General features: G+C 39.2%; 1 protein-coding gene across 2 annotated transcripts; it reads left to right on the top strand.

Annotated features, from left to right (window-relative positions):
- Positions 1 to 10,568: 10,568 nt before the first annotated feature.
- FAM133B (family with sequence similarity 133 member B) lies at positions 10,569 to 26,915 on the top strand. 2 transcript variants are annotated; one of them, XM_059818695.1, is made up of 11 exons: positions 10,569 to 10,606; positions 14,269 to 14,366; positions 15,067 to 15,145; positions 17,425 to 17,499; positions 17,673 to 17,705; positions 18,116 to 18,184; positions 18,786 to 18,881; positions 20,117 to 20,164; positions 22,015 to 22,110; positions 22,785 to 22,829; positions 24,401 to 26,915. In XM_059818695.1, exons 1-11 carry the CDS (start codon positions 10,583 to 10,585, stop codon positions 24,485 to 24,487), a joined length of 750 nt encoding a protein of 249 aa, XP_059674678.1. In that variant the 5' UTR covers positions 10,569 to 10,582; the 3' UTR covers positions 24,488 to 26,915. The 2 variants fall into 2 exon arrangements, with proteins under 2 accessions (XP_059674678.1, XP_059674679.1); XM_059818696.1 differs by having other exon boundaries at positions 22,785 to 22,833; positions 24,401 to 24,417.
- The last annotated feature ends 144 nt before the right edge of the window (positions 26,916 to 27,059 follow it).

Here is a 27,059-nt window from a genome sequence, read left to right as displayed (position 1 = left end):
TTGCTCCCATTGACATGCTCATGTTAAACCCAGCCAAAAAGCACTGTCCCTGCCACTGAATGGAAAATGAATTTTCACAGACTGCCAACTTCCTTCGTGCAATTACTCCTAAAGAGGTTGTAATTAATGTTCTACAATATGCAGCCTTTCCTCTTATTCCATGTTTCATTTGTATGTCATGTTATGCAAATCCTCCGCCTTTTTTTAATAAAAAACCCCAGTTCTTGAATGTTAGGATCAATTTTGAGTAGCTAGATGAGGGAGGAAAATTGTGAAGTGCTGCAAAGATAGGAAAAATGGGCAGACATTAGCAGAGTTCAGGACAATTCTGGCAAGTGAAGTTATGTGGAAAAGTTACGTGTAAGTGTAGGGGGGAAACTTTTTTCCCACACGTTTTGTTTTCTCCTGTCATTCACTTTCATAAGCATAAGATGATAAAGCAAAACTGTTGCACAGGATTTTAGTTCCAGATACTAATTATGCTAACTCAAGTCAAGAGTTACAGTGCAGTTTTCAACATAGCAACAGCTCTGTTTTGTAAATCAGATTTTGCAGAAGCTAGAGGGTTTTCTGTGTAGATATAAAAAAAAGTCTTATGAGACAGCTTGAGAGCAGATTAAGCTGGCCACACAGACACTGCCTGTGGTTCAGCTGCAGACATGGAGAATGTACAGCTCTAATGCAGGACAGTCACCAACAGTGTCCACTAGTGTAAAACATCGTTGTGCATTGTGACCTGACTCCTGCCACAAATTGAAAATCCTTCGGCAATCCATGTTTTTGAGCACCTGGATTTTGATAAGATTATCCACATGCAAGTTTTGCTGGATCAGTCCAGGTGGTTCACCATCTTACAGGAGCAAGTCTGAGAACCTAGCAAGTCTGTCCGACACCCGATGTAAGTAATACTGCAGAACCATCTGCCATGGAAAAAGAAGTCTTTTCATAGGTTGTACAGCAGGAACGCAGCTTTCTGAGCTGTGTGCCAACCTGAGAGCTACCATTAACTATTGTTATGCCACCTCCAAAAATACAGACTACAAGGTCTGTGTAGCAATTTGTTGTGATTAGTCCATGTGTGCAGGTGGCTGCGTAAGTGTTGGCACAGAGCAGCGAATTTTGGTCCTTCCGGTAAGTGTGAGGAACTAGGCTTGACACAGAGACAAATTTCACGGTTCCAGGGATGGGAAACCTCTAATTCTACACAGTAGTTCTCTGGCATTTGTTAAATACATACAGTGATAGATCACCCAGCCACTCACTCTGTCCTTTCCTTATCCCAGATAATCCTACTGTGACACTGTGAAAGAAGCCCTGGGGAGTCTACTCCTCAACAGGCTTTCAACACCCTGCTTCCTCTCACTGCAGTGACACTAAATTACCTATCACTTGTATCTGACCCTGCTGATACTTCTGCGGCCACTTAAGAAGCTGTGAGCTAAATTACTACTACCTTGTGATCCTGCAGCCCCCCCAGGAAGCAAATGATTTGTACTATAGTTTTTCCTTGCTTCTCATTAGGAACTGGGAAATACCACAGTAGAATGTGGCAAAGTGTGTGCTACTTCTAGACTCTTTGGTTCAAGCAAAGAGATGAGCTAGAATAGATTAGATTGAACATAATGTGTTTGATGAGCCAAAACAAGTTTTGATTCAGAAGATTATTTACTAAGTATAGAAGAGCTGTGGACAACTGTCTGTGATGTACATGTTTACAACAGCAGCCAATGATGCTCCTGTTATACAGAAGTTTTCAACAGATACAAACAAGACTAGCAATGCCGGCCTCCACCTGCTTACCACCCTTCCCTTGCCCTTCCCCAACATCACTATTCCCAGGGAGAGGTTTCCTCCCAGCATGAGGCAGAGCAACTATGGAACAGTTCTTCCTTATATGAAGGTCCCCAGCTCTCAAGATGACTTGGGTGCCTGTAGCCAATCAAGCTCATCCCTTTGCTTTTTGCTACGGCAGTTTTGAGTACAGAGCCCTGCAACAAGTACTAGGCACAGATGGACCTTAACCCCCAATACATTCTCCCGAGGAAAAGTCCTTCCAGGATCTAGAGGGGAGAGTATGCTTAGTGTTTCTATGACAGTTGACTTTTTTGCATTTTAAACAGCAGTATTGTAAGAACTGCCCTAAGAAACCTCTCTCACTACACAAAAAGGATGACTGCGAATTCTGGACATGCTGTGGGAAAAGACCAGTTTTATTCCAGGTAGATGATGATGTACTTCAAACAATCACCCTTCATCGGTAATAGCAAAAAAAACCCAAACTGGGTTCAAAATATAGCCTGGGTCTGCAGAGTGCTAGTTAAATAAGAAGTGCTTCTCAATCTTTTTCCAGCAAGACCCAAAATCCATCATGATTTCTTGCAGGGCCTTTATCTTGGGAGTCCCTTGTAACAAAGGTGGCTGTAACCATGGGTTGCAACTACAACAGAAAGTACATCAGGAGTTGGATGCTGGCAAGAAGTTTGTGGATGTGAGGCTGTACAAGGTGGCTTATATAAGCTCAGTGGGGATGTGCTCATGTGAAAGTATTGATTGCCATGCACATTTTGAACTGAAGTTACCTATCATAACACGATAGAAGGACTGCAGTGTTACGAGATTAGAGGCTGAAGGGACTGCAAAGATTGATCCAGCCTTTCCTTTTTCTCCCTAGATATCTAGCAACCCAGTGTTTTTTCCAGCTTTGTTTTGTTTCGATTTATTTCACTTCCACCATCACCATTCTCCTTCCTATTGTGCATAGTAAGTCGAATAGAAAAGCATTACTCTATTTTACCAGCTTAAAACCAGAGCAGGTCAGCACTGTCTAACAATTTTGATTGCTCTCTGGTGGTCAATATTAAGTGAATCATTTGTCTCTGTTTAGATTCCAACAAATAGAACTCAATATCCATGACACCTTCCTTGCATTCAGCACTGTTAAATAACCTCACTGTCATTCTCTGCAGTGTTCAAAATCTTTTTTCCTGGAAACTGAACTCGTCTCCTACAACTCACTTAGAGTCACAGCAATATGTGTGCAAAAGAAGTTTACATTATGGCGGTGCTTTTCAGTAAGGAATGAGAGCCAGTTCCAATTGAAACAGGGCCTGAAACAGTCTAGAGGACTCTTAGCCAGGCACCTTTCAGAGGCAAGGCAGTAGCTTCTGCTAAAGCGAGAAACACATTTTAAAATACTTGAGATAGAGAAAATATAAAGATGCCATTTATTTTTTTGATAGAATCTGTTTTCTACACAAAGCTGTATGATTTTGGCACTGAAACCAAGCCCACAGGCACCCATTTATTCTTTCCTTTCAGTCTTTAAATTTCTTTGTAAATTCTTTTCAGGCATTCAGATTAATGTATTTATGGTCCGTTTCATTCCAATTCATGTAAGTGGTCTATATCTGCCATTGAATCTCATATGGGTTTTATTGTTAATGTAATATTTAGCTGCATTACTTTGAACAGCTTTAAAAGTATAATGTCTTTGAATGCTCTAGTTAAAGAAAAATTATATGCTCAAAATTTTGTCTTAGAAGTTGAACTGTATACTTTGGAAATGATGTTTATATTATAACTTCCGAAAGCATCACAGGGTGCTTTCATCTGTATGTCTGTCTTCTACTTTCTGTGTAACAGTGTGTATTTGCATTTCCTCACTAGCTTGATACTCTTCACTCTGAAGGCCCAAGTATGCAAACACATGAATACTGTACCTCACCTGAGCAATCCCACAGAGCTGAGAGGGGTTACTCATGTGACTATAGTTGCTCACAAAAAGTATTTGCAGAAAAAGGCTTTCCTTTAGTAATTGACTGTAGTTGTGAGGACACATGGTTAATAACAGCACCAAGACACCAGTACATGGGGTCAGTGTTTATTGAAGACGTGGACACATTTATCTGCAAGTTATGAGACATTAACCTAAATTATTGCTATTATAATTCAGTATATTATTTCTTATGAAAACACACTAGTCCTGTGAAAGGGTAGTTGCCAAAAAATGTGTCGAGTCTTGCTGCTTTATTGTTTATTTGCATTTAGAATACATTTTGGTTGTTGAAGTGAAGCTACTTTCATAGAGAGGCAGAAAGCTAGATCAGTCAAAAAAAATTATAAATAAGCTTCATACTGTACATTGAGTTTTGCAGCTAGAGTAGCATGTGTGTTCAGATGTAGTACTTTTTATGCTTTAGGGTATTTTTGTTTTAATATGTAAAGGAATAAGCAGATTACTTTGAAATGCTATTGTAGAGCTAATTTTACACATAGTGGGGGAATGTTGTCTGAAAAATTAAAATTAGAAAACATTACATAGGCTGCCTTTGGCTTTATTTTGCTTGTAGCAGGTTCAGCAGGTATCTGTCGACTCCAGATGCTTAAGCGAGGGGCCAACTTTGTGTGGCATCTTCTAACTGAAGAAAGTTTTTTGCAGTGATAAAGTTGCCCATCTGGGCTTTAAGTAAGATTGTTGGCTAAACAAAAGCATAAAGGCAGCAAATTTAGGTATTTTTTTGTGCATGGACAATTGCATGAAATAGGATTGGTGTTTCAAAGTATTTCAAATCATTTAGCATAATTTACTCTTGTTGTAACTCCACTGACTACAGTTAAATCAAACCAAGAATTTGACCTTGTAAGTCTATAAATTTCAGTCAGGTCTATACGAAGATACTTAAGCTTAGTAAATCAGCAAGAATACTATATAAATGGCAATGCGTGATAAAAATCTTTAGTAACATTATTTGTCTCAAAATTTCTATTCATTACTTTTTTATACAAAAGTTCAGAAGTGCACTTAGTGGTATTGGGATATGTGGAGAAAAGCATGATGCTGGTACAGAAATGTATCAGAAATAAGATTCAGTTCTTACTGCTCCAGACACTCCATGTGTGCCTACCTTACACATTACAAATCCCACTGAAGTTAACAGAAGACATGGATAAAGTTAAGCCTGTTTGTAACTCTCATGGGACACTGGTTTCAGAATCTGCAAAGATAAGTTACGTTCTCAAAAGGCATTATTAAAACTTGTGTTTTCAGGTTTACAGAATACTATGAACAGTGAGGACAGCTTCTGAGACACATCCAGAGTAATTTTATCAACTGATATTACATCAGACCAACACCCATTAGCAAATCAAAATCTGTCTCGGTACCTTTACTTCTCAGTGTGGTTTTACAAAAAACAACAAGAAAAGCATTCAGGAAGTTAAAATAGCCTCTAATGCTGTTTGGCTTATTTTTTCTCTTTTTTCCCCCTTTTTTGTAATAAAATATCATTTGCTCTGGAGGTGTCTAGGATTTGATTATTCAAGGAAAACATGCAAAGCAGATTCAAATTTTTTTTTTCATTCACCTTAGGGCATATACTCAGCTGGTGAAAATCAGCATAGTCCTGATGACTTCTACAGCATTGTATCAGTTTATGCCAGTGAAACAGCTGGCACATCGAGTTTTAGCATTTCAAGTCACTTTACCTACCTATACAGTAGGATTTTATTTTGCAAGGTGGAAAGTTACCTATGGTGCAAACTGTACTACCTAGACTGCCATTAATACCTATTCACAGGACATGATTTCACTGTATCACTTCATACTTGAAATTCATTATGTTCTTTTAATCAGGGTACAAACATGAAAAGGTGCGTGTGTTACTGTTTCTTTTAAAGGTGCATCATTTTTTTATTCTGTGTGCTTAATAGTTACTATTCAGTGTTCTTTACATTCTTTGCATTCAGCATTAAAATCACCTATGTGTGAAACACAGAATCACCTACAGAGGTACAAAAAAAATGTAACAGTTATTTCTTGAATTGTTACCTTTTAGTCATCAACATGACATCAAGGGGCTACAACACGCAAACTGTGGTGTATAGAAGTACTGCACCATTGCTGTACATGGAATCTTGCAGCTCTCTTCTCTTCTTGCACAGCTGCTGATTACCATATACTCATTGGGAAAAAAGTATGTTTCTGCTGTACAGAATGGCTGGGAAATAAAGCAGACACTTTGGAAACTCCAGAACTCCCTTTGCAAGCTTTCAAACAAAGCCCTTTGATGTAACTGCATGCCTGCTCTGTGTCCCAAATCTCACCCTATGGGGCTTTCTGCTTTAAGAACACCCTCAGCTGGGGCTACTTTACATTGACTGCATTGAAGTTCATCAGAGCGTGCACCTTTCCATATAACACATTCTTTAGCTTTTACAAGTCTGTAAAGATGGTTGACTGCAAAAATAATCATGTGTCAATACAGCAAAATTAAATTAAGGCACACAGAAGGGTATCAATATTGTATTGTATCAGAATTACAGTCCTTTGGAACTGAACATTTTGCTGCTGGCAGTGCAAGAAAAGCAAAGTTGTGTATTTATTGTTGGGTGCTGAGGGTTCAGTATGAAAATCAATATAATAAAAATTCTCACAGTGTCAAGTTCTTTTTAGTTGTTCCCAAATTATTGGAAAGTAAAAAGGCAAAAAATTAGTTTTGTATTTAAAACTGCTTTCATGAGGTTTACTTCACCTTTCTAGCTATATTTTTATCTAAAAATGTAAAATGAATACAAATGCAGCAAGTATTGTATATTAAATACAGAAAATTAGCAACATCGTTTTCTAGTTTTTATGTTTGCAAGTGTTTTTCTCAACACCCTCAATATTCTAAAAAATCAACAAACATACACACAACCAGACACAGAAACGTAAGCACATGCACACCCTTTTGAGCACCTTACCATATACCTTTAGTTTTATAAAAATCTAACCTCATTTGTCCTCATTTCTCATTTCTGAACTACTTTATTCCTTATCTAGGATGAATTCCATTTTAAAAAAATTAAAATTTGAATGATCATTTTTTCTTTCAAAGGCATAAAATTGTTGCAATTGCTATGAATGCTATATGGTTCAGCACTAGTTTGTCTTTACTGAAATCTTTGTTTTGATTTAGGCAAATTGTGCTTCAACTCAACTATAATGGCTCTCAGCCACTCATGAAACGCAGTATTTTCCCCAAATGTTACTTGATCCAAATGTTGCGCTAACACGCGTGGTATTTTTGTATTCCTAAAAATTCTGCTGCTTTCATCTTCCATCGTTTAAGAACCTGAGCACACTTCATTGATTGACTGTTTTTTTTCTTGATTGGCTATAAATACGACTAGTAACATTTCTGGGTATACAGAAATGGTCAAAGTGCGTGTTTTGAGTCAAACACAAAATGACACAACATCAGACTCTAAAACCAGATTCATATTTTCTGTCTTCACTCCTAACCAACCAGAAAATCCTCATCAAAACAACCCAAATAAAGCTTCAGCGTATTGTAAAGATCATTAAGTGCTCTTTAGAGCAGGATACAAATCACTTCTGTTAACGAGGCCTCCAATGAACCACCAGACAGAGGAATCTAAAAACTGTTAGCTCAAGCATCCAAACAGATTTCAGCTTCTGGATGAAAGCTCCAGACAGAAATGACTGCAAAGCTACTGAGACCCCAAAGCCATAAAGGATTTTGTAACTTAAACCCAAAACTTTGTACTGCCCCTGGAAAATACAAGGAATTATGGAAGTCCTTTACAAAACAGTTATTTACACTGCAGATGTGATGCAGCACTAAACAAAAACAGCAGCTACCTTTGCATTACGTGACATTCCAAATTAGTCTTTAAGCATGTTATAAGATTAGGAGTAGCAGTCTAGCCAGGGACAGACACAAAATCAACTGCAGTGGGGCCTGTGGCTAAGCAGAACAGTCAGCGTTGTAAATACCCATCCTAGCCATAGCTAACGCATCGTGAAGAAGGGAAAAAATCATGGAAGTATGTAACAGATTAAATAAGGGCTACCATAGAGACCTGGATACTATCCAGTGCTTCATCTCTGATAGTGCTCAGGGCAAGATACCACAGAAGAAAAATCAAACAGTCTGTGGACAGTTATGGAACAAATTCTACACATGGGAATTTTCTTCCTACCCCTCATCTGTGAGAAGGTGACTTACCCCCTGCATGAAGTTCATAAAACCCAATTATGGAAAATTAAAAACAAAATCCATTAAGCAAAAATACTAAGGACGATGTAGAAATAAGCACAAATGTTACTCTTATTATTCACATAAATGTTCTCATCCTCTTTGCCTCAAAATTGTCTAATGACACTAGATGTCACATGCTTATTAGCACCATAGAAACAAATGTTCATTTTAAAAGATTTAAATGCGTTGTCTTTGTCTATCATTCGCCTGCCATTTACTGATACACGGAAAGCAAGATTTACAGTATCTGTATCATTTCTCATTTTACACCCATCAGTGGTGTTGCTTTTTTTTTCCCCCCTTCAATAAACAAGGTCATCTTTCAGTCTCCTGTCACACAGAAGTCCTTTCTCTAAGTATTTTCATCCATTTTTAGACATCTGATTTAGCTGGCTGAATTGTCTGGCTGGACTCCCAAGCCTCCTTCGCAGCCAGGGAAGAAAAGCTAATGGGAGTCTAATTAAAACACTCCGGCATGCCCAGCAGACGACTCCCCCCTCCCCACTGCCCACACAAGGGAGGGAGGGACTCCTCACCCCCTGCTTCCTGCAATGGCAAGTCTTTGTATTTCCAGGCACCAAACACCAGCTCAAAGCCACCAGAGCCTCACCGCACAAAGCATTGGATTAATAAACTCCCCTGGTTCAAATTTGGTCAAACCATTTCTGAAAAGCAATTCTGTCCTGGCAGACTTGACACAGCTTAGGTATTGCCTACACTGCTACAGCTGAGCTGAAGCCCATGGAGGCCTGCAGTCCTACCACCGAGCCAGCACAGGGACAGCCAGCCAGCCAGGCTCCCACACCTGGGGGCCACCCTTGTGCTGCCAAGGGCTGCAGCAGCGCTGGGGACAGCCTGCACGGGTGCAGCACGGTGGCGTTAGTCACCTAAACCTGGATTGCGCGGGTGTACTCCAAAATGGCCCAAATCTGAAAATGTGTTCAGGGTGAGGGCATCACCATGCTTCACAAAAAGGGTATCATAACATACTTAGTAATACTCTTAGTCTCATTTTTTATATATTTTACCGCAGTTTGTTTCTTCTGTCTTCAGTGTACTTCTCCAGCATCACAGGCAGCTCAGCAAGAACTTCAGCCTGATGCATTTCCAAAGTAGCCATCCTTGTTTTAGAACATACCAACGACTTTCTGAGGAATTAGAGTCATTCCTCCCCTTATGCGCTATCCTGCAATTTTCAACAGTAAATTTTATTTGCAACTGAGCAATTTTTACTTGCAATTCTGGTGTAGTCACCTTGTTAGTTTTCTTCCACTTCCTCACAGCCTGCTGCTCTTGCTTTTACTAAATAGCTTGCTATCACAAATTCCTCTGGACTCATCAATTTTTCCAGCTATTGCTAAATATGATGAACACAGCAATGCTATTCCAGAAACAAAACTCATTTGTGCTTTGTATGATTAAAGTATTAATACGTAACTACTTTTCTTCATTTTTACAAAGCTAAAAACTAACATGGAGTAATTTTTAACGGTAACATTTTAAAAAAAGGATGGCTGAAATTCTGAGTAGATCCTGGTAATTCCCAGGCTTCTTTTAGTATTTGCATTAACCTAATGCAATATTAACCTGGCCAATATTAAGTGTTCTTTATTTCGCAGTGCAGATAGCTAACGAGTGATGACTATGCACTTTTTTTCTTTTTTTTTTTTCAAATAGAGCCCCATTTCATTGAATTCTATGCCAGGACAGGCTGCTCTTCAGCAATACCTTAGTCTATGCATCTACTGAAGGAAAAAGGAAAAGGAAACACCGCAGCTCCAGCTGTAACTGACGGCTAGATAGGTCAGGAGGAGAAAAACCCCTCATAATGGAATTCTGCCCTCTCCTGGGATGCGTATTCCAGACGGGCGCCCCCGGCCCTGCGCCCCAAGATACAAGCGCACCTTTACACTTGCCTTCTCCCCTCAGTTACCCTCCGCTCCCCCAGCTCCCCCTCACGAAGGCCGGCCCAGCGTCATCTTCCCGCCGGCAGGCCGGGGCGCTGCCGCTGACGGGCGCCTGCCCGCCGCACCGCCGGCCCTTCACCGCCGCCACCGCGACGACGCTCGCCCTGCCCGGGCCGCCACCGGCTCCCCGCCATTGCCGGCTCCCCGCCATTGCCACCACCCCGACCGACGCCCTGCATCAAAGCCACCCCGCTTTCATCATCCCTTCCCGCCCTTCCTCTTCCGACTGCTCCGTCCCCGGCGCTTTCCGGCGCTGCCACCGCCTCACTTCGTCTCTGCTGGCTGTGAGGCCTCGCCCCACCGCCAAGGGGCCGGCGGAGCGGAGCGGAGCTGAGGCGGGGCGCTAACGGCCGCCACCCGCCGGCGGCCAGGGGCCGCTCCGGCCGTGGTGCCGCCGCGGCCCCGGCAGGCGGCGCTGCGTGGCCGCCGCCATCACCGCTCCCCGCAGCTCGGCGGCTGCTCGGGGCCGAGCAGGGCCCGGGGCGCCTGCGGCGCAGCTTCCCGGGAGCGGGGAAAGGACCTTGGCCTGGGCCGAGGCGACGGCGGGCGGCGGCGCAGGGTCTCGGCGGCACCATGGGGAAGCGGGACAACCGGGTGGTGAGTAACGCGGCCAGCCCGGCGGGGGCCAGGCCGGCGCGGGCCGACGTCGCTGGGATCCTCCACAGCCGTGGCGGCGGCGGCACCTTCGGGCGGACGCCGGTGGGGAGGCTGTGTGGAGCTGGGCGCTGCCTCAGCCCGGGCAGCCACACCGCTGCGGCGGCCTAGGCGGGCCTCTCCGGCCCGCTGCCGTGCCCCGGCCGCCGGTGGGGCGGGGTGGTAGAAGGGGGCCGTCGCCCCGCAGCAAGGTAGAAGAGGGCCGCCGGGCCTGCGCCGCGGTGGGCACTCAAGAGCTGGCTGCTTACGCGGCGTCGCGACTTTGGGGCCGGCCGACCTCGGGGCCCCGTGCCGCCAGACAACAAAGGCGGGCCGTGCCCTGCGGACCCGCCCGCCCGGCCGGGGCGGGCGCCCCGCGGGAGCGGGGCCTGGGCTGCTGGAGGCCCGGAGCGGGGGCCCCTCAGCGTGGGCAGGCACGTGCCCGCGGCTCCCTGGCAGAACCTCTAATTGCCTTGTCAAATCCGGCAGCAGTCGTGACTGATGCCTGCTTTGTGATCTGCTGAGTGAAGATGATTAAGATGCTGGCTTGGTTCTTAGGAAAATAAAATGTTCCCAGTGGGAGTTGCAGCATTCGCTGAAGTAGTTCTGATCATCACTAAGCTGTATTTCCTTAAACTTGGCGTTCAGCTGTACCTGAGCGTTTTGAAATTTAGCTTTACGCAGCGCTCTGCTAACCTCGGGAGCCAGCGGTCGGAAGGCCAAAAATGCGCTTCTACACACCTGATTGCAGAGCCTAATTTTATAGCGTTACCACGTTCATCCCTCCTCCTATTTTTCTTTAAACTTTTTTGTACCAGTTAGCCATTCAGTTTATGCTCATGTTTCATAGGCATTGTAAATTTACAGTTGCTGAGTTTTATGATTAAAAACAAGTCATTATACTTCTCTTTTTTTCCCCTTTCTTTGTCTCTTTCTAGTATGTGCTGTGAGTTCATATTCGGATCCATTCAGGGAAATGTCTTTGCTTCCCTTGGTGGAATAACATGTAATAGACATGATGGACATACACATTATATAAACGGATAGCTAAGTGCCTTTTTACTGCTTTATTGAGGCATCAAAATAATAGAGTCTACTGAGAAAGAGTTGACAGTGTTAGACTGCGAGACCCGGCCTATGCTTGAAATGTATTGCCGTCTTGTAATGTTTTGGGGTGTATTTGGGTGTCCATTTATTTATGCTTAGTTTTCTTTTAATAGGACAGTTGCGATGCACCTACCAATGCCAGCGAATCTTTATATTCCTATATAAGGTTCATTATGCCGTGATGGCTCTCAGTACACACAAGTTATAGTATAGCACCCTTTGCTTCTCTTCTGTGATCACAGAGCTTTCTACCTGTTACTTCTTTCCCGTGTCCCTTCTTAAATACACCATCGTTTTGAGTATTTGGAGATGGAAATTTTTTTTTTTCCACATCTGCAGGATACTTGCAAGGCAGTAACAGTTTGTATTGCTTGCCCAGAGAACCCTAGCTGACTGAAGGTGCCTTATGCTTTTCATGAGCATGAAAGCTATACAACAAATACCTTTTAATAACTTCTTGAGCAAACTGACAAAAGAAGAAAAGGAACATGCAGACAAGCACTTCCTTTATTGAGAGTGCATTTCTGTGCTCTCTCTGGCTAGTGACACGCAGTTTGGCAAAGTAGTGTGAATACTTCTTAGAAGTGTTTATTGGCAAAGTAATTCTTCATAAATAAACCTGTCTGAAATTATAAGAGCATGTTTTAAGACATAAATTTCCTAATCGTAGAATATAGAGCAGTATTCAGTTATGAATGTGCTTGCTGCTGGAAAGTTAAAGAACCCCACTGAATGGAGGAAGCTTCCTAGCTAGTTATCTGGGGTCCATTTGAGGAAGTAGAAAACCAGCATTTAACAGTTGTAGCCTCTTCTGCAGGTAGAGAGGGAGTTTTGTTGGGAGGCGATGGGGGTGTTCATTTTAGGTGAGCTCAGGTAAGACAGTAGCTCATTTTTATTTAAGAGTAGCAAGAAACCTTGGGTTTAGGAATAATAATTATGTAAGAAGCTAGAGCTTTCAGATATAAATTCTTGAATGGAAACCAAAAAGAGTTGACTCACTTTGCTGTCTGGAGTAAGCTAAGTCATGAATTACATTTCTGTTGTCTTCTCTAGTGGATCTAGTACATTGAAATTACCTTTGTTTGATGAAAACAGTGCTCAAATACTGCTTTCCTGCCTCGCTAAAGGAGCTCCTTTTCCACTCAAAGCTGAATTCAAAACTTTTACTCATTTGTAGATTCGTAATATAATAAAATGCTAGAGTTGATATTGTGAATACATATCTTTAAGTGCTATAACTACTTGAGCGCATACATCCACCTGGCTACAAAAGAAGGTGCCAAGCTGAGATTAAACTAGTTTAAATTGGCATACCTCAGCGTGTACTTGCCCATGTTAGTTAGCCTTTTTGTGTGAATTAAAGCAACAAAGCAAAGCCCCAAGAAATGGGAGCAAATGTCACCCTTAGAGCTACAAAACCAACTTGAGTCAAAAAATGGTCCACTGGAAAGAGTCCTCTGATTGCTTCAGTGTGGTCCACCTGATGGACCGTGAGACAAATTCAGTGTGGGGAGTGCTTCCCTCCAGCCCACTGCCTCTTCCCAGGCAGAGCCTGGAGTCCCTCCTCCAGGACTAAATGTAGCCCCAAGAGCTGAAGGCCACCAGCCTGCTTGCAGTCCAGTCCAGAAACCCAGCAGTGCTGTGGCCACTGCTTCTGCAGTGGGGGGAACAGGACGGGTCGCAGCAACTGCTGCTTTTGACAGCTGTGAAAGCTGTCAAATGGTTGCTTATTGTGCATGGTGGTTTCTGAATGCTTACTTCATGGCCTGACAAAAAGCAGTGTCAGACATGTAAGACCTACACATACGGTTGAATCTTTACTTTAAATCTACAAAATGTTATACTGTTAAAAAAAATTATCTCAGATTGGGCAACCAAAGCTAGTCGTTGTTTTGACTATTACATTTTTAGCGTGAATATGAAGAGGATGCATGGGTTTGAAAGATGGCTCATAACATTGTTTTTTGGGGGGGGTTGTATTTTTTTTCCTCCTTAAAATAGCCCTAAGTGACAGAACTTTCATACATGCATAATTGTAGCAGAGCACCATCACTTGCTTGTTTTGGTGTTACAGCAAGAAACTTTATGCAGAATTTGTTGAATATACTATCATCGATTTTGAACAGAACTTGAAAGGCATAAGATCAGTTGTCCCAGAGAGTAAGAGCTGAAGTTTAATTACATTTTCCATATCCCAAGGAAGAATATTTTAGCAATTGCGATACAGTACTCAGTTTGCAAAATCATTGCTCAGGGAGGGGCATTATTGTAAGGAACATGGTCTCTTTGTGGATGAGTTCTTTCTGCCACAGTATAGCTCAAATTGAAAGCACCTACCTGAGTCCTTCTGCTAGACCGAATCAACTTGGTTTAGTTAAACATTTTATATTTTTAGGAACAAGTCAGAATTATTTTTCAGTGAGTGAGAAAAAGCTTCTGTGAAGAACAACAAGGACAGATTTTGGTATCATAGCACAGCTGATGAATTTTATATTTCTTTTTGTTGTTTCATGTTCAAGGCTTATATGAATCCCATAGCTATGGCCAGAGCACGAGGTCCTGCCCAAAATTCAGGACCAACAATACAAGACTACTTGAACAGGCCAAGACCAACATGGTAAGTGGTAATACTTGTCTGCCCCCCTCAGTAAAAGATTTGTTCTCTCTTACTAAGATGACACAGTTACCTACCTGCCCCCCAGAATACACATTAATACATTTTGAAAGATTCCTTGTCTCTGGCCAAGGTGTTCTTTTCTACATATGTGTTCAGTCTCCTCTTTTAAAGACAATAGTATTTCATTTTGAAATGCGTATTTCTCATTTGTCTTTAAATATTTTGGCAACGGTTTCTCAGAAGAGGAAAATGTTGGTCATTTTACCTCTTCCACAAATTCTAATACTTAAAGCCTGCAGATATATTTAATTTTTAAACAAAGTAATCTCTAGAAAAACATTTTGCTGGTATATTCTTAGAACATGGTTTACCCTACCCAGCAAAATCGTCACTTTGTGATATTATCAACAACTTACTTTATGTTCAGTCCATTTTGCCTCCGCTCACTCATAAGGTATTAGAGAACAATTTACCTAATTGCAAAGTTAACTTTAGATCTTTCAGAGGGATTTAGCTACTGTACTTAAGTTATTAGGATTGGGTTACCATATGCATAACATGTAAGACGCTTACATTCTTCTTTCTGTTGGAAGTTCAGCCAAAGCTAAACTTCAAAAAACTTACAAAAAGTTAGACACCGAAGAAGGTATTTTTAATTGTGAAAATAAAGTAATTGTAATCTATCATCCTTTTTATGTAGGGAAGAAGTGAAAGAGCAACTAGAAAAGAAAAAGAAAGGATCCAGGGCTTTGGCTGAGTTTGAAGAAAAGATGAATGAGGTTGGTAATGTTATTAGTATGTTAATACTCGATTCTTCTTATCTTATATGCTACTTTTCCTCTATTATTGTTAACAGCACCAAGTACCCATAATATTTCACTTCACTCAAGCTTTTAATGAGTAAATGTTTTGTTTTGTTTGTATCGGATGTTAAGGTTACCCCTTAATCAATGAAGAGCTACTCTCAAGTCAGAGAAACACCATGTAAAAAGTTTTGAAAATTGCTGCAGAATAAAACTTGAACTTTTCATAAATGTAAATATAGTTATACAAATGCATGTTTATATTAATAAATGAAACTCATGCATTTTCCAGTATGATAAACTAATGTCTGTTGTGCTGATCTTCACTTGTTTAAGGTCACACAATCCAAATACATTGGAAAGAGGTGTATTACTGGAAACAGACATCTTTGGCAAGGAATGTGCATGTAATACTGATACGGGAGAAGGCACAAAGAATGGCCTTCAATATACAGATAGGACTACAAAGCACTTCTTTCTCTCTGATCCTAAGCTGATTACATTACATGCTTGTTCCCTACTATAAATGCAGCTGTTATGATGCTTGTGTTCAGTACCTACTGGAGATCAGCACGGTGTAAGAAAGTTTCATATCTAGCTCCTATTGTGTAAGTAGGAAGAAATTAGTATATGATGAATTTAACTGTTCCATCTTGGGTTCTGGTATCTTGGCATAAGCTTCAAGCAATAGTCTTCATCATTGTGTGTGAGTTTCTGGTTGAAGTAGATTCTGCTCCTCCTCTGTTACTGGAAGGGCATAGTACCTCTGCTCTTGCTGTACCTTTTTGACTAAGAAGTTATACTAGTATTTGGAGGGTCATGGGTGCTATTCAGAGAGGCTTACTTGTTCTGCGCTCTGTGAGTTTTAGCTTGGTGAGTTTGGTTTAGTATTTTATCATATTCCTTTCTGCTTTTATCTTAGCTTTATTGTGAAATAATTGAAACTGGCGTGGATAGAAGGTAACAGCCTTTCAATATGGCAGAAGGGTAGGAAGGGATGCAGGGAATCGTGAAATGGCCATGAGTTCTTCCTAAAGCTCCTAAAAACAAATCTCTGAACGGTTTAAAAGATTATAGGTGTTTGAATGAGGTGCTCTCTCTCCTATATTACTGACAGATGTGGTGCTTTTTTGTTTAAAACGTAACACTAGCACATTGTTAAAAGAATTTAAAGAGAACGCCTGCCTAATAAAGCACAGGCTGTTGTTAGAGACCCCTCAGGTAGCTCTGGGTAGCTGGTGTATCAAAGCACACAACCCACCACAATACTGCATAGGTGCTACCTTGGACCATGGAAACACATTACGCACAGCACTGTATCCTGGCTAATCTGCCATGTCTCTCAGCAGCACTGTTCAGCTACTCACAGTATGCTGACTTGGGGATCTGTGTATCATACTGCATTGCACAGGTATAATCTTACTTAATTCCTGGTATTACTGTCCCTTCAGCACAATACGTGGATTATCGTTGCTTTGCCAATACAATAGCAATACAGCTTCATGGTGAGGAAAGAGGAGATCAGAATAATAGTAATAAAGAAGGCAGCACATGATGTGTGACACAGGAAGCAGGAATAGCACAGATTGAAGTTAGCAGCCTTTCAGTCTGATGGGGGCAGGTTGGACGTTTCAGAGCTCTTGAAGGGGGGATTTTAGGTAGAGCTAGAGACCTTGTGAGGGACTGAAAAGGAGGAATGGGAGGAGACTTTTATCCTTGCAGTGCGCTCAGCCTAACAAAAATAAGAGCTTTTCTATGAAGATTTGTATAATAATTTAATATTCAAATCATTATCGACACTGACAAGGCCCAGAACAGACACTAGAGACACCCATACGTTGAAGAAGGGCCAGGAGAATTTGTCTTGAAATTTTGCTTCAGGTGATTTTAAAACGAAGACAAAACAGTAATTTTTCTGGTAGGGTGTTCTGGCTTTCTAAAGTGCTCTAGCAAGAAGAACACAGTGATACAAAAGCAAAAATACCATGATTGATGAACTTCAAGATAAATGACAATCTCTTAAATGCAAATAACTTGAACATTAAGGTGTGAACTAACATGGTATTTCAATGAATACTAATCTTCTGTAAAATCAAATGCATTACAGTCTTGGTTAACATTATATATTGTTTATTTTCTGTGGGTTTTGTGAAAACTACAATGTCAGGTAGAGGACAGGATTTTGAAAAAGGTCTCTTAAAAAAAGCTGTCTGGAAATGATGCTCATGTCACTGTTTCTGTGGTTTTGTTTTCAGAATTGGAGGAAAGAATTGGAAAAACACAGGGAGAAATTACTGGGTGGAAACGAGAGTTCCTCCAAAAAGAAAGAGGTACGTTATTTTCAATTCCATACAGTCTGTGTTTGGAACTGGATTTATCATCAATGCTGCCAATACAGAATGTCATAGATACATTTTAAAAGCCAGCATCATTGTACATAAACCTAAATGCATGACAAAAGAACACGACTCTAAAGTAATATTTGTTTTATTCTGTTTTTAAGAAAAAGAAAAAGGAAAAGAAGAAATCTAATAGGGTGAGCAAAATTTTCAGTTTTCTGAGCTCTTTTGCTTTGGGATTGTTCCTATTTGTCATTTAAGTTCTCTTGGAAAGATATTATAGCTGTAATTTTGAATTTAGCTGTTAAATTAACTGATTTTTATTTGAGAGGGGTGGCATACATTCTCGACAAGGAGAATTTTATTTCTGCTTAAAGGGAGGAAAAGAGCATTAAATAGATATTATTAAATGCAAAATGTTAGAAGTGACTTTCCACAGTTTTATTTAAGAAAATCTATGTAAGAACAGCTTCTTGGAAGTATAATTCCATTGATAATACTTTGCAAATGAAGAAATTTTAAAGAGGGTGTTTGGATGGACTTTTGACTGTTTGTCAGACAAAATGCTGCATCTCACAAGCTTCACTTTTTGTTGTGTTTGGTCAAGTTGTCTTCATCTTCCTCTTCTTCATCAAGCTCTGATTCTTCCAGCAGTTCATCTGATTCAGAAGATGAGGTAAGAACTAACTTCCTAGAATCTAACATGTTTTGTTCATGAGGCTTATTTAACACAGATTTTGGTAATATATTTTAGAATATTCTTTGAGGGCTTGGTTTGCATAAAATTATTTAATTTTTATGCATGTGGTACATACAATAAAGTTGTGAATTTTAGATATATGTTCAATAATTTCTTTATGAACACTATAAATTTTGGGTGGCTGTCTTGTAAACTGGATCAATTTCTGTTTCAACATTGAATTGTATGCTTTTTCAATAGAATCCCCCATCTAATCATAAAAATGCAAACATACCATTTTTACTTTTTAGCAAAAAGTCTTTGTTACAGATAATCAGATTCTACAGCACGCATCTAAGTAATAAACAGAATCTAGAGAACCTGGATTTTTCACCAGTTTACATTTTTTCAATGCAGAAGAGTTATGAAGTTCCCCTGCTAAAAGAATCAATTGTAGTGTACTTTATTCCTCAAGAGAACATGATAACATGTAGGAATTTGGTGTTCCCTATTCTTTACATTTAATGTAAGTCTTTAATTCTAGTGAGAATAAATTCAGGGTTGTGTTTTTCTTTTTTCTTACAATATTTGTTGATAGGATAAAAAGCAAGGGAAGAAGAGAAGGAAAAAGAAGTATCGCTCCTCACGGAAATCTTCAGCAAGCTCAACTTCTGAATCAGAGTCCGACAGCAAGGTAAATGTGCAGATGTGTTACCCTTGGCAAGTTTTCTTGATCTGTGTTATAAAGACATAAACATTTCTGACTTTCGCATATCAATATTTTTTTTATCTTTCAAATTTGAAGCTATGCATTCTTATTGTAGCTGAGCTGCGCTTCTGTCTTCCAGATGCAATCAGGAATCTACCTCCACTGGCCACAACACCGGGCAGAAATAACTTGATCTATAGAAAACGAACATGCTTTATACCAGCAATTTTTAGCTATTTCTCTGAATTCAGACATACGCAGCTTTTGTGCTGCTCAAATGTTTAGTTTTAACAGTACATTAACATTTAAAAAATAAAATGTTCCGTGAAATTCTTGTGAATATGCTATTTAATAGAACACCATCTGTGAAAATACAGATATTGCAGGATATCAGTGGCCAGAATACTGCTTTTTGAAATATCTGTGGACTGGGTAGTTTCCTGTTGGAGAACTGAGCCTTTCCCAAATGGATATTAAGTTGAGGGTGTCTTTTTCCTTTTCTGAAAGTAGAGCAATGTACATACACAGGCTTACTGAATGAACAAAAAAGCGGAGAAGATATATGAGGCAATGTGTTCTGTTATGTTAGCATTTTTCTGTGTTACAGTGGATAGTAACTGTACTTCTTGCCTAAATATTAATAATACAGCGAGTTGTTAACATTCTGTGCGTAGACGTTATCACAGGCTTTCACTGGAATACATAATTCAGTGTGGTATAAGTTGTGATGAATCACTGTTTGCATGCACCTATGAATTTGTGCTAACGGGAGTTTGAAAACTTTTGCTACATAAAGGGACACAGAGATACCCTTACTGCTGAAATTGGAAGGCAGAAAACTCCATAGAAATATCTGCTTAACCCCTGCCTGATCAGCAGAGATGGGCCTGGATAGATAACAAAGACATGTTAGACATATGTTCTATGTGGTTACAGTAGTGATAGCTGGTATCCTTTCCAGAGGCTCTCTCCGTGTACTGCAAGTACTCTGTTACCTGATTCCATACAGACCTTTTCACACTGCTGGTTCAGGAACTTACCAGCTGTATCAGAATTACGGCTTTTTTCATATTTTTCCTGTTAATTGCAAGGTAGAAGGAACAACTTTGAAGAATGACCTTCAATAGACAGAAAAAAACAATGGGTCAGACTGCTTTTGTGATTTCTGCCTTTTTCCTGAAATAATTTTGTCATGGTTTATGTTTTTTCTTTCTATTTAGGACAGCACAAAAAAGAAGAGGTCAAAGGAAGATTATGAAAAAGAGAAGGTATTTTTACTCTTGAAGTACTTACATCAGAACTGCATTTTACATACATAATGAAGCGCTCGCTCTCTTTTTCTCTCTTCCTGCCCTCCCTACCTTCATATTGAATATTGAATTGAAATATTGAATGCCTCAATTTACACCTACAGAAATTTTTTGTCCAAAACTTACACAGTCAGAAGGTATTCAGTACCCTCAATTTGAGGTAGACTTTTAGTTGCGTTCAGCTCCTGTTTTAGTAATTGTTGTTAGTGGAAACTGCTGGATCTGTTTTTGTTATGAAGGTAAATGAAAAAAGTACCTAATCTGCTGTAGTAGATCAGCTGCATTCTAGTATTTTGGGGTTTATCTTGAGCAGTCACATTGAGCTAAAAATATGTGTGGTGATATTTCAGTGGCATGCCTGGTAGGATACTGGCTTGTGCTGTAAATTAAGGAACATCAAGCAGAGGATATATTTATCTAAATGTAGTCGTAATTATAGATATTGTACTTTAGGATGGCTTTGAAAAATTCAGAGAAAAATGTATTAGCTTGAGAAAAATTACCTTATTCTGTCTTTTCTCTGAGCATGAAAACCCTCTTTCCTTCCCACCACCTCACTATTTTGTACATACATCTGAGGACTTTCTTCCTTCCATTATGTTTAATGCAAATAATCTCGTTGACTTAAATTTCAGTATTTCTACACTACGTGTAAACTAACAATGCTTTCAGAGTCCACCCTAGTCTTTCTATCCAGTTACCTTTCTTACCACATTGGCCTCTAGTACTACAATCAGCAGTATTGACTTTGACGTACAAATTCTCCATTGCATAAGGAAAATGCGTTGATTATTTTTTTTTCTTGCTCCTGCTTCCATTTCACAGAGTTTCCATTTCCCACCAACTCCTTTTAACTTTCAGTAGCTTCTCTTCAAAGACCAGGTGTCTCCCATAGCCCCTTAGTCTTGGTTAAGCTGTAATACCACTTACACACATCTGAAAGCAAAGGGCATTTGAGGACTTGAGGTCTTCTCCTATCTGAAGATACCCTGTCTCTCAAATGGGCTGCATCATGTGTACTTTTCATGAGTACTTTTGGGAAAGGATTGAGGTACCTAAAATAGACTACATAGCACAGCTGAGGTGCATGATCCCACCTTGCAAAAAGATGATTAGCAAGAATTTTTACAGTTTCAGGCCTTAGAAATTGAATGGAAGAAAGCAGCTTCAGTCTTATGAACGCCTTGCCTGGTCCAGAGCAAAGGGCGGGGCGGAGGGTGAGGTAGGGGGAAGTAACTCATCAGAGCAATCTCATGCAGCATCAAAATTCTAAAAATAATTTTAAAAAATACCATCCTTCAAATATACTGAGATTATATATGAAGTGTTGAAGTGCACCTGGCAGACACAGCTTGTCCTGGTTGGACACAAATATAGAGGAGCTTTTTCTTTTAATTTCATTAACAAAGCAAGAGTCTGAAGCTGCAGTGTTTGTATGCACATATTGAGACATCTTCATTTACTCAGTAGTATTTAAAAGTGGTGAAACATTTTATTTTCAAACGCTTACTCCTTCAGGTGTTATTATTTAAAAGAAGAGCCTATACTGTAGTATTATTCCTCTCACTTCTGGAAGGCTGCTGTATCATGATAACAAGAGAAAGGAATGTACAGAAAAATATTATTTCCACTAAAAGCATTTTAACAGTTGGTAGGGTAATTTATTGATGATAAGTAATTAGTTTAATGTCGACAATATTTAAAAATGTTTCACAACTTAGAAATAATATTTCAATCTAAGTTTTAAGCAGAAGTTTTATAAAATTTGAAAGGCCTGACTTGACTCACAAATATATTACTTTGTGTAGGAAGGCAAAAATCACCACAGGAAAAGGAAGAAAGCCGATCGTGGTGATGGACCTTTATCATCAGACTCCTTATCAGAATCAGATCAGACAGAGGAGGTCAGTGTGAAACCTCAATTTCAGATGTTATAATGCTTTTAGCTTACTGATTCACATGAGTGAATGAACGAACTAGCTTAGATTTAATATATTGTTTAAACTGTTGTGCTCTGTACAGTTGAATTTAAGAGTGCAGCACATTCAAAGTTGTTTGTATTTTTCTCTTTAATAAAAAATTTTAGTAAGAATTGTTTAGTACAGCTCCTAACACCTACAAGTAATTTTGAATTGATTTTCTTAAAAATTTTCAACTTTCTATGGGTATTTTAGAGATCAGTGAAATGAAGCTAAGTGTTTGGTGTGGTGTCCTTCACAAGATTTCTCTCTGATGTTTGTGAGTAGATTGGTAGATTTCAAGATGGCTGAAATGTTTTGGCTCCCTTTTCTGGTGAATTACAAAATTTTCAACAATCTTACTCTCACTCTTGTGCATATCTGCTTTGAAGATTTGTATTAAAAGCAGAGGGTGTTCCCAAATCAGATGTCTATAGGATAATGCATATTCTAGAATACAACACAGATAACCAGTGTTTCTTCATGGGTTATTGTTCAGTATGTTCTACCACTGTTGTAGCATCATTCATTTACATGCAACAAAAGCTCAAAATTTTATCTAAAACAGCATTTCCAAAGCTGCTCTCCCATTACGTTTGATTTCTCTTTTTTTTTTTTAGGTGCAAGCAAAAAAGAAGAAAAACAATGAGGAAAAAGAGAAAACAGCAAGTATTCTTCTTACTCATACTGTAGTTTTAGGATATAAATACTCTGTACTTGTTTAATTTCCAGTTTCACATTTTTCAGTAATACAAATGTTTTATAGGAAAAGTCTACTGTCACATGAATCTAAATTAACAGTTTCTCTATTTACCTGCCGAAGTCAGTTTTTCAATTGTTGAATTAAATAAAGAATTTGTCACTGTAGATATTTGTCGCTATATAGATACATATGATTTGAGATTTATGTAAGTTTAACACTTATTGTAGCATGTATTTTACTCTGTATCAACCTACTAAACTACTAAGATCTATATAGTATTGGGTAGGGTAGCAGTTTGCCACACAGACATCAGTGCTGTTCCTTTATTAGTGTTGTGTATAATTCTTCCTTGGTAAGCCCCCTGTAGCAGACCATGAAAAGGACCTTAGGACATAATTGCTGCAACTTCGATGCTAATATAATTCTTCCCCCAACCACATAAAAAGCTGTTAGCAACCTGTTGCTTGTCTCAATTTTGTTGATTTGTTTCTGTTGGTAAAAGTGAGAGAAAGGTTCAACAGTGATTTATATAGAACTCAGATTCATTGCATGTACTTGAGGCTCCTCAGTTAGAGGAGTATATGGATTTTGAGATCTGAAATGGCCACTTGAGATGTCTGTGTATCTTTCTGTCTCCCATGTCAGCAAGTGTTCCTAATTAGACATCTCAGTGGTCTAGATGGGTTAGGGCGAAGGGAAGGCTTACATTAGTCACCTAAAAATGAAAGCATAGGAATATCGGTGATATTCAATACACATTTGCCATGGAACTTGTTTGGTTTTTCATAATTACATGAGCTGTTTGCCATAAAATTTCTAGTGACTGATTGAGGTTTTCTTCTTAGAAGAATTGTGTGTGTAAGTAATATGTATAAAACGAAGCTTTTATACCAAGATTGTTTTGTTTACATAATGCCACACCTAGTCAAGAATTTCAGTTGAAATTCTGCTTGCAAAAAGACGAGATTGTATCTCTCAGCTTCTGTATTACAGAATAACCCTATTGGACTGAATCCAATAGGGTTAATTGAGTGTGTTCATATTTACAATTGGGATCATAATTGTTTTATTTTAAACAAGGTGCAAGTGCTGGAGATTCTAGCCAAGTGTAGTTGAACTATTTAATTAGGCACAGTAAATATAAGCACTTAATTTAAAATATGTGAACATCCTAGTTATTCCCACATATGTAAGATGTTACTGCTTGTTAAAGCACTTCCTTCTTACTTTCTCAGAAACCTATAAAGCACTGAAAAACATTTAAAAGATTAGGAAATGTAATAGTGACAGTGATGAGAGGCGTGAAATAGCCAGACCATGATGGAGATGAATTGAAGACTGCTCATAATAGTGCAAATTAGTGGGTAAAATAGAAATTTTCTTTTTGTAATTTCTCAAAAGGCTTTTATAGAAATCTCTTTCGACATGTCTTTGTAAAGATACCCTTTCCATGCTCTCATTTTGCCTTAGCAGAATTTAATAGATGGCAATTTTATTATACAATAACTTCTATTTAATTTTATTTTTTTTTAGAATAAAACAAAAAAGAGAAAGAAGCACAAGAAACATGGTAAAAAGAAGAAAAAGAAGATTGCTGGTTCAAATTCGGATTCAGAATAATATTTAAAAAAAACAAGACTATCAACAGAAGTGCAATGACTAAAGGAAACTTAAACTGTGAAATGACAGCAAACTTTACCAAACTGCATGAGTTTTCCTGTGTTTTAGAAATATTCCTGATCTTTCAATAGCCAGCCAGATCCAGCTGTGCTGGGAAAGACCATTGTTATTGCCTGCTGCTTAATACATGAGGTACAACTTTTATAAAATTCCAGTAAGCAGTGTTAGATGTTTGAAACAATACCAGATGGTAGTCCAGCTGAGGTGTAAAATATTGGAAAATAAGAGTTAAACTTTTTAGATATTAAAAGTAGTCTTTTAAAGCATTAGTAATAGTCTTTATTTGTAAATCGGGACAAATAAAATCCCAAGTTCATCCTGCAGGTTAATACTACACATAAACTATTACAAGCTGGTGTCTGCTAATGGCATTTACAAAATGGGATATTAATAATTAACATTTAAAATGCTGGCTTTGTAGAAATGTTTATGATCTGCCCCATTACTGTCTCCATGCTTATGAAAAAGGGAATCCTACCATTTTGGCTAACTGAATAGGGTGCCTTTGCTGTTGATTCTTGCAATTCTCTGCTATTTTTAATCCTTGCAGCATCTCTTCTTCTAGGGAAGCCAGAACTATTGTCAGCAGACTTTCTGAATAAGCGGTTCTGGGCTTCTAAGCATGTGCTTCTGCATTAAGCAAGAGCAATGACATTTTGCAGTATAACTGACATTCACAACCTGAAGATTTTACCTCTGCTTTTTTGAAATAGCGATAGATCTTTGCTAGTAAATATGCGTATTTCATTTAATGTTATTTTGGTTTAGTTGAACACGTCTTGCAAACACTGGTAGCTTTCTTTGCATTATCTTTAGAATTGTTTTGCATGACTTGTACCATTTTTAAAATAACGAAATGCAGGTAATCGTTTGTTGTAACCAGTTCTATGAATTATGTTCCACATGCAGAGTTTCTTGTATGTCTTTAGTTATTCTTAAGTTCATTGCTGTGTTTAAGTGCACACTTGCTGAAGATATTTAGCATGTAAAAAGCAGGGTTTTGATACCTTAACAGCTTCATATTGAAGCTGATTCTACTCTTAAGCAAGTTCAGTGGCAGACCTGTTACGTGATGTGTCTTGTTAGATAAGAAAACTGCCAGAATCTCATTAAAGATACTGTTTAAACAGTTTGTATTTATATTTTTGTACTTGAGGGCTACAGAATGTTGACCTAAATCATGTTTTACTTTAAATTAGTTGCTTTAGAAATTTAAAAAAAGCTTTTATAAATTAAATGTGCACACAAGAAAACACAAGCAACCATTCGATTTTAGTTTTTACATTAAATTCTCATTATATTTTCCACTAAAGTACCATTGCTGGGCTTCCTGTTAGCCTTTAAAAACTGCCTGTCCATCCTGAGGGTCAGCTGTAGATTTTACTCTTGATCCACCCCTTTTTTCATTGCACAGGTGCTAACTTAGAACTTACCTCTATTGCATACAGATGTTTCAAATATTGTATTGCCAAGAATTGTAAGATCTTGATTATTAGTCTGCAAACCATAACTAAAAACTGGCGGAGAAAGATGATTTCGTATTGCCGTTCTACAGAGAAATCGACGTCAAGTTAAGTTCTGGGTAAAATACAACCATTGAGTGGCAGCAATGTCCCTCTAAACCATAGTAAGAATATTTTAATCGAATATTTTATACTGTTGGGCTTGATGTTACCGATTCTAGACACTGTTTTGTCAGTGAGGTTAAAATAAAGGCAAGATGCAGTGAACAGTAGGGGTTTGGTTTGGGGTTTGTGTTTGGTTTTGTTGGGGCTGTTTTCTTTTTAAGTTGTGGTGTTGCAGTTTTGGTAAAAGAACATATAACGAACCATAGCATAAATGCTCTGTCCTGTGTGATACTTTATTTGACTTTTACACAACTACCTGCAACAGAAAGAAATAAAAATGGAAATGAGAGCCCCAGTCTTCCAAATACATCAGCCAGTATGTCATTTTAATTGTCTGAATATAACTATTTGTTCTGGTCAGCTGCGTGCTTCAAATGCTTCTGTCATGTTTTGGAAGTGGTGTAGCGGCTCAAGGGGCGTACAGGCTTTGCCAGTTCACAACAAAGCTGCTTTAATACTGACAGCGAACTATTTCTGTTTCCAATACATTAACAAATACATTGTGACTCCTCTGGCATCCTCTTTTTTCCTGAAGGAAGAGTGAAGTCTGGTCACAACCCTTCAGCTTTCCCGATTTCTACGCGCTGAGCACGTGAGGAGGTGATGTGGGTTTCGGGCGGCACCAGGCAACCTGCAGGCGTGTTCCACGTTGGAGCAGTGGGGCAAAGTAGAAAATGAGCAATGCGGGAATGAAAGTATTTTAAGACTTCTGTGTTCCGACAGCAGATGAACGAACAGAATTGTATGTAGAACTTAATTTTTAGCTCTTCTTGCCAGAAACATTTTTAGAAGTTTGACCTGCAGTTGTTTTCTTTTATGCAGCTGCTGTTTTTTAACGTCTGATAAACGTTTCTCTCCGTTACGCCTCTCTGTTTATGTATGGC

This window comes from Gavia stellata, chromosome 6, assembly GCF_030936135.1.
Source record: "Gavia stellata isolate bGavSte3 chromosome 6, bGavSte3.hap2, whole genome shotgun sequence".
Classification (NCBI taxonomy): domain Eukaryota; kingdom Metazoa; phylum Chordata; class Aves; order Gaviiformes; family Gaviidae; genus Gavia; species Gavia stellata.
This window is presented reverse-complemented; position numbering and strand designations above follow the sequence as displayed.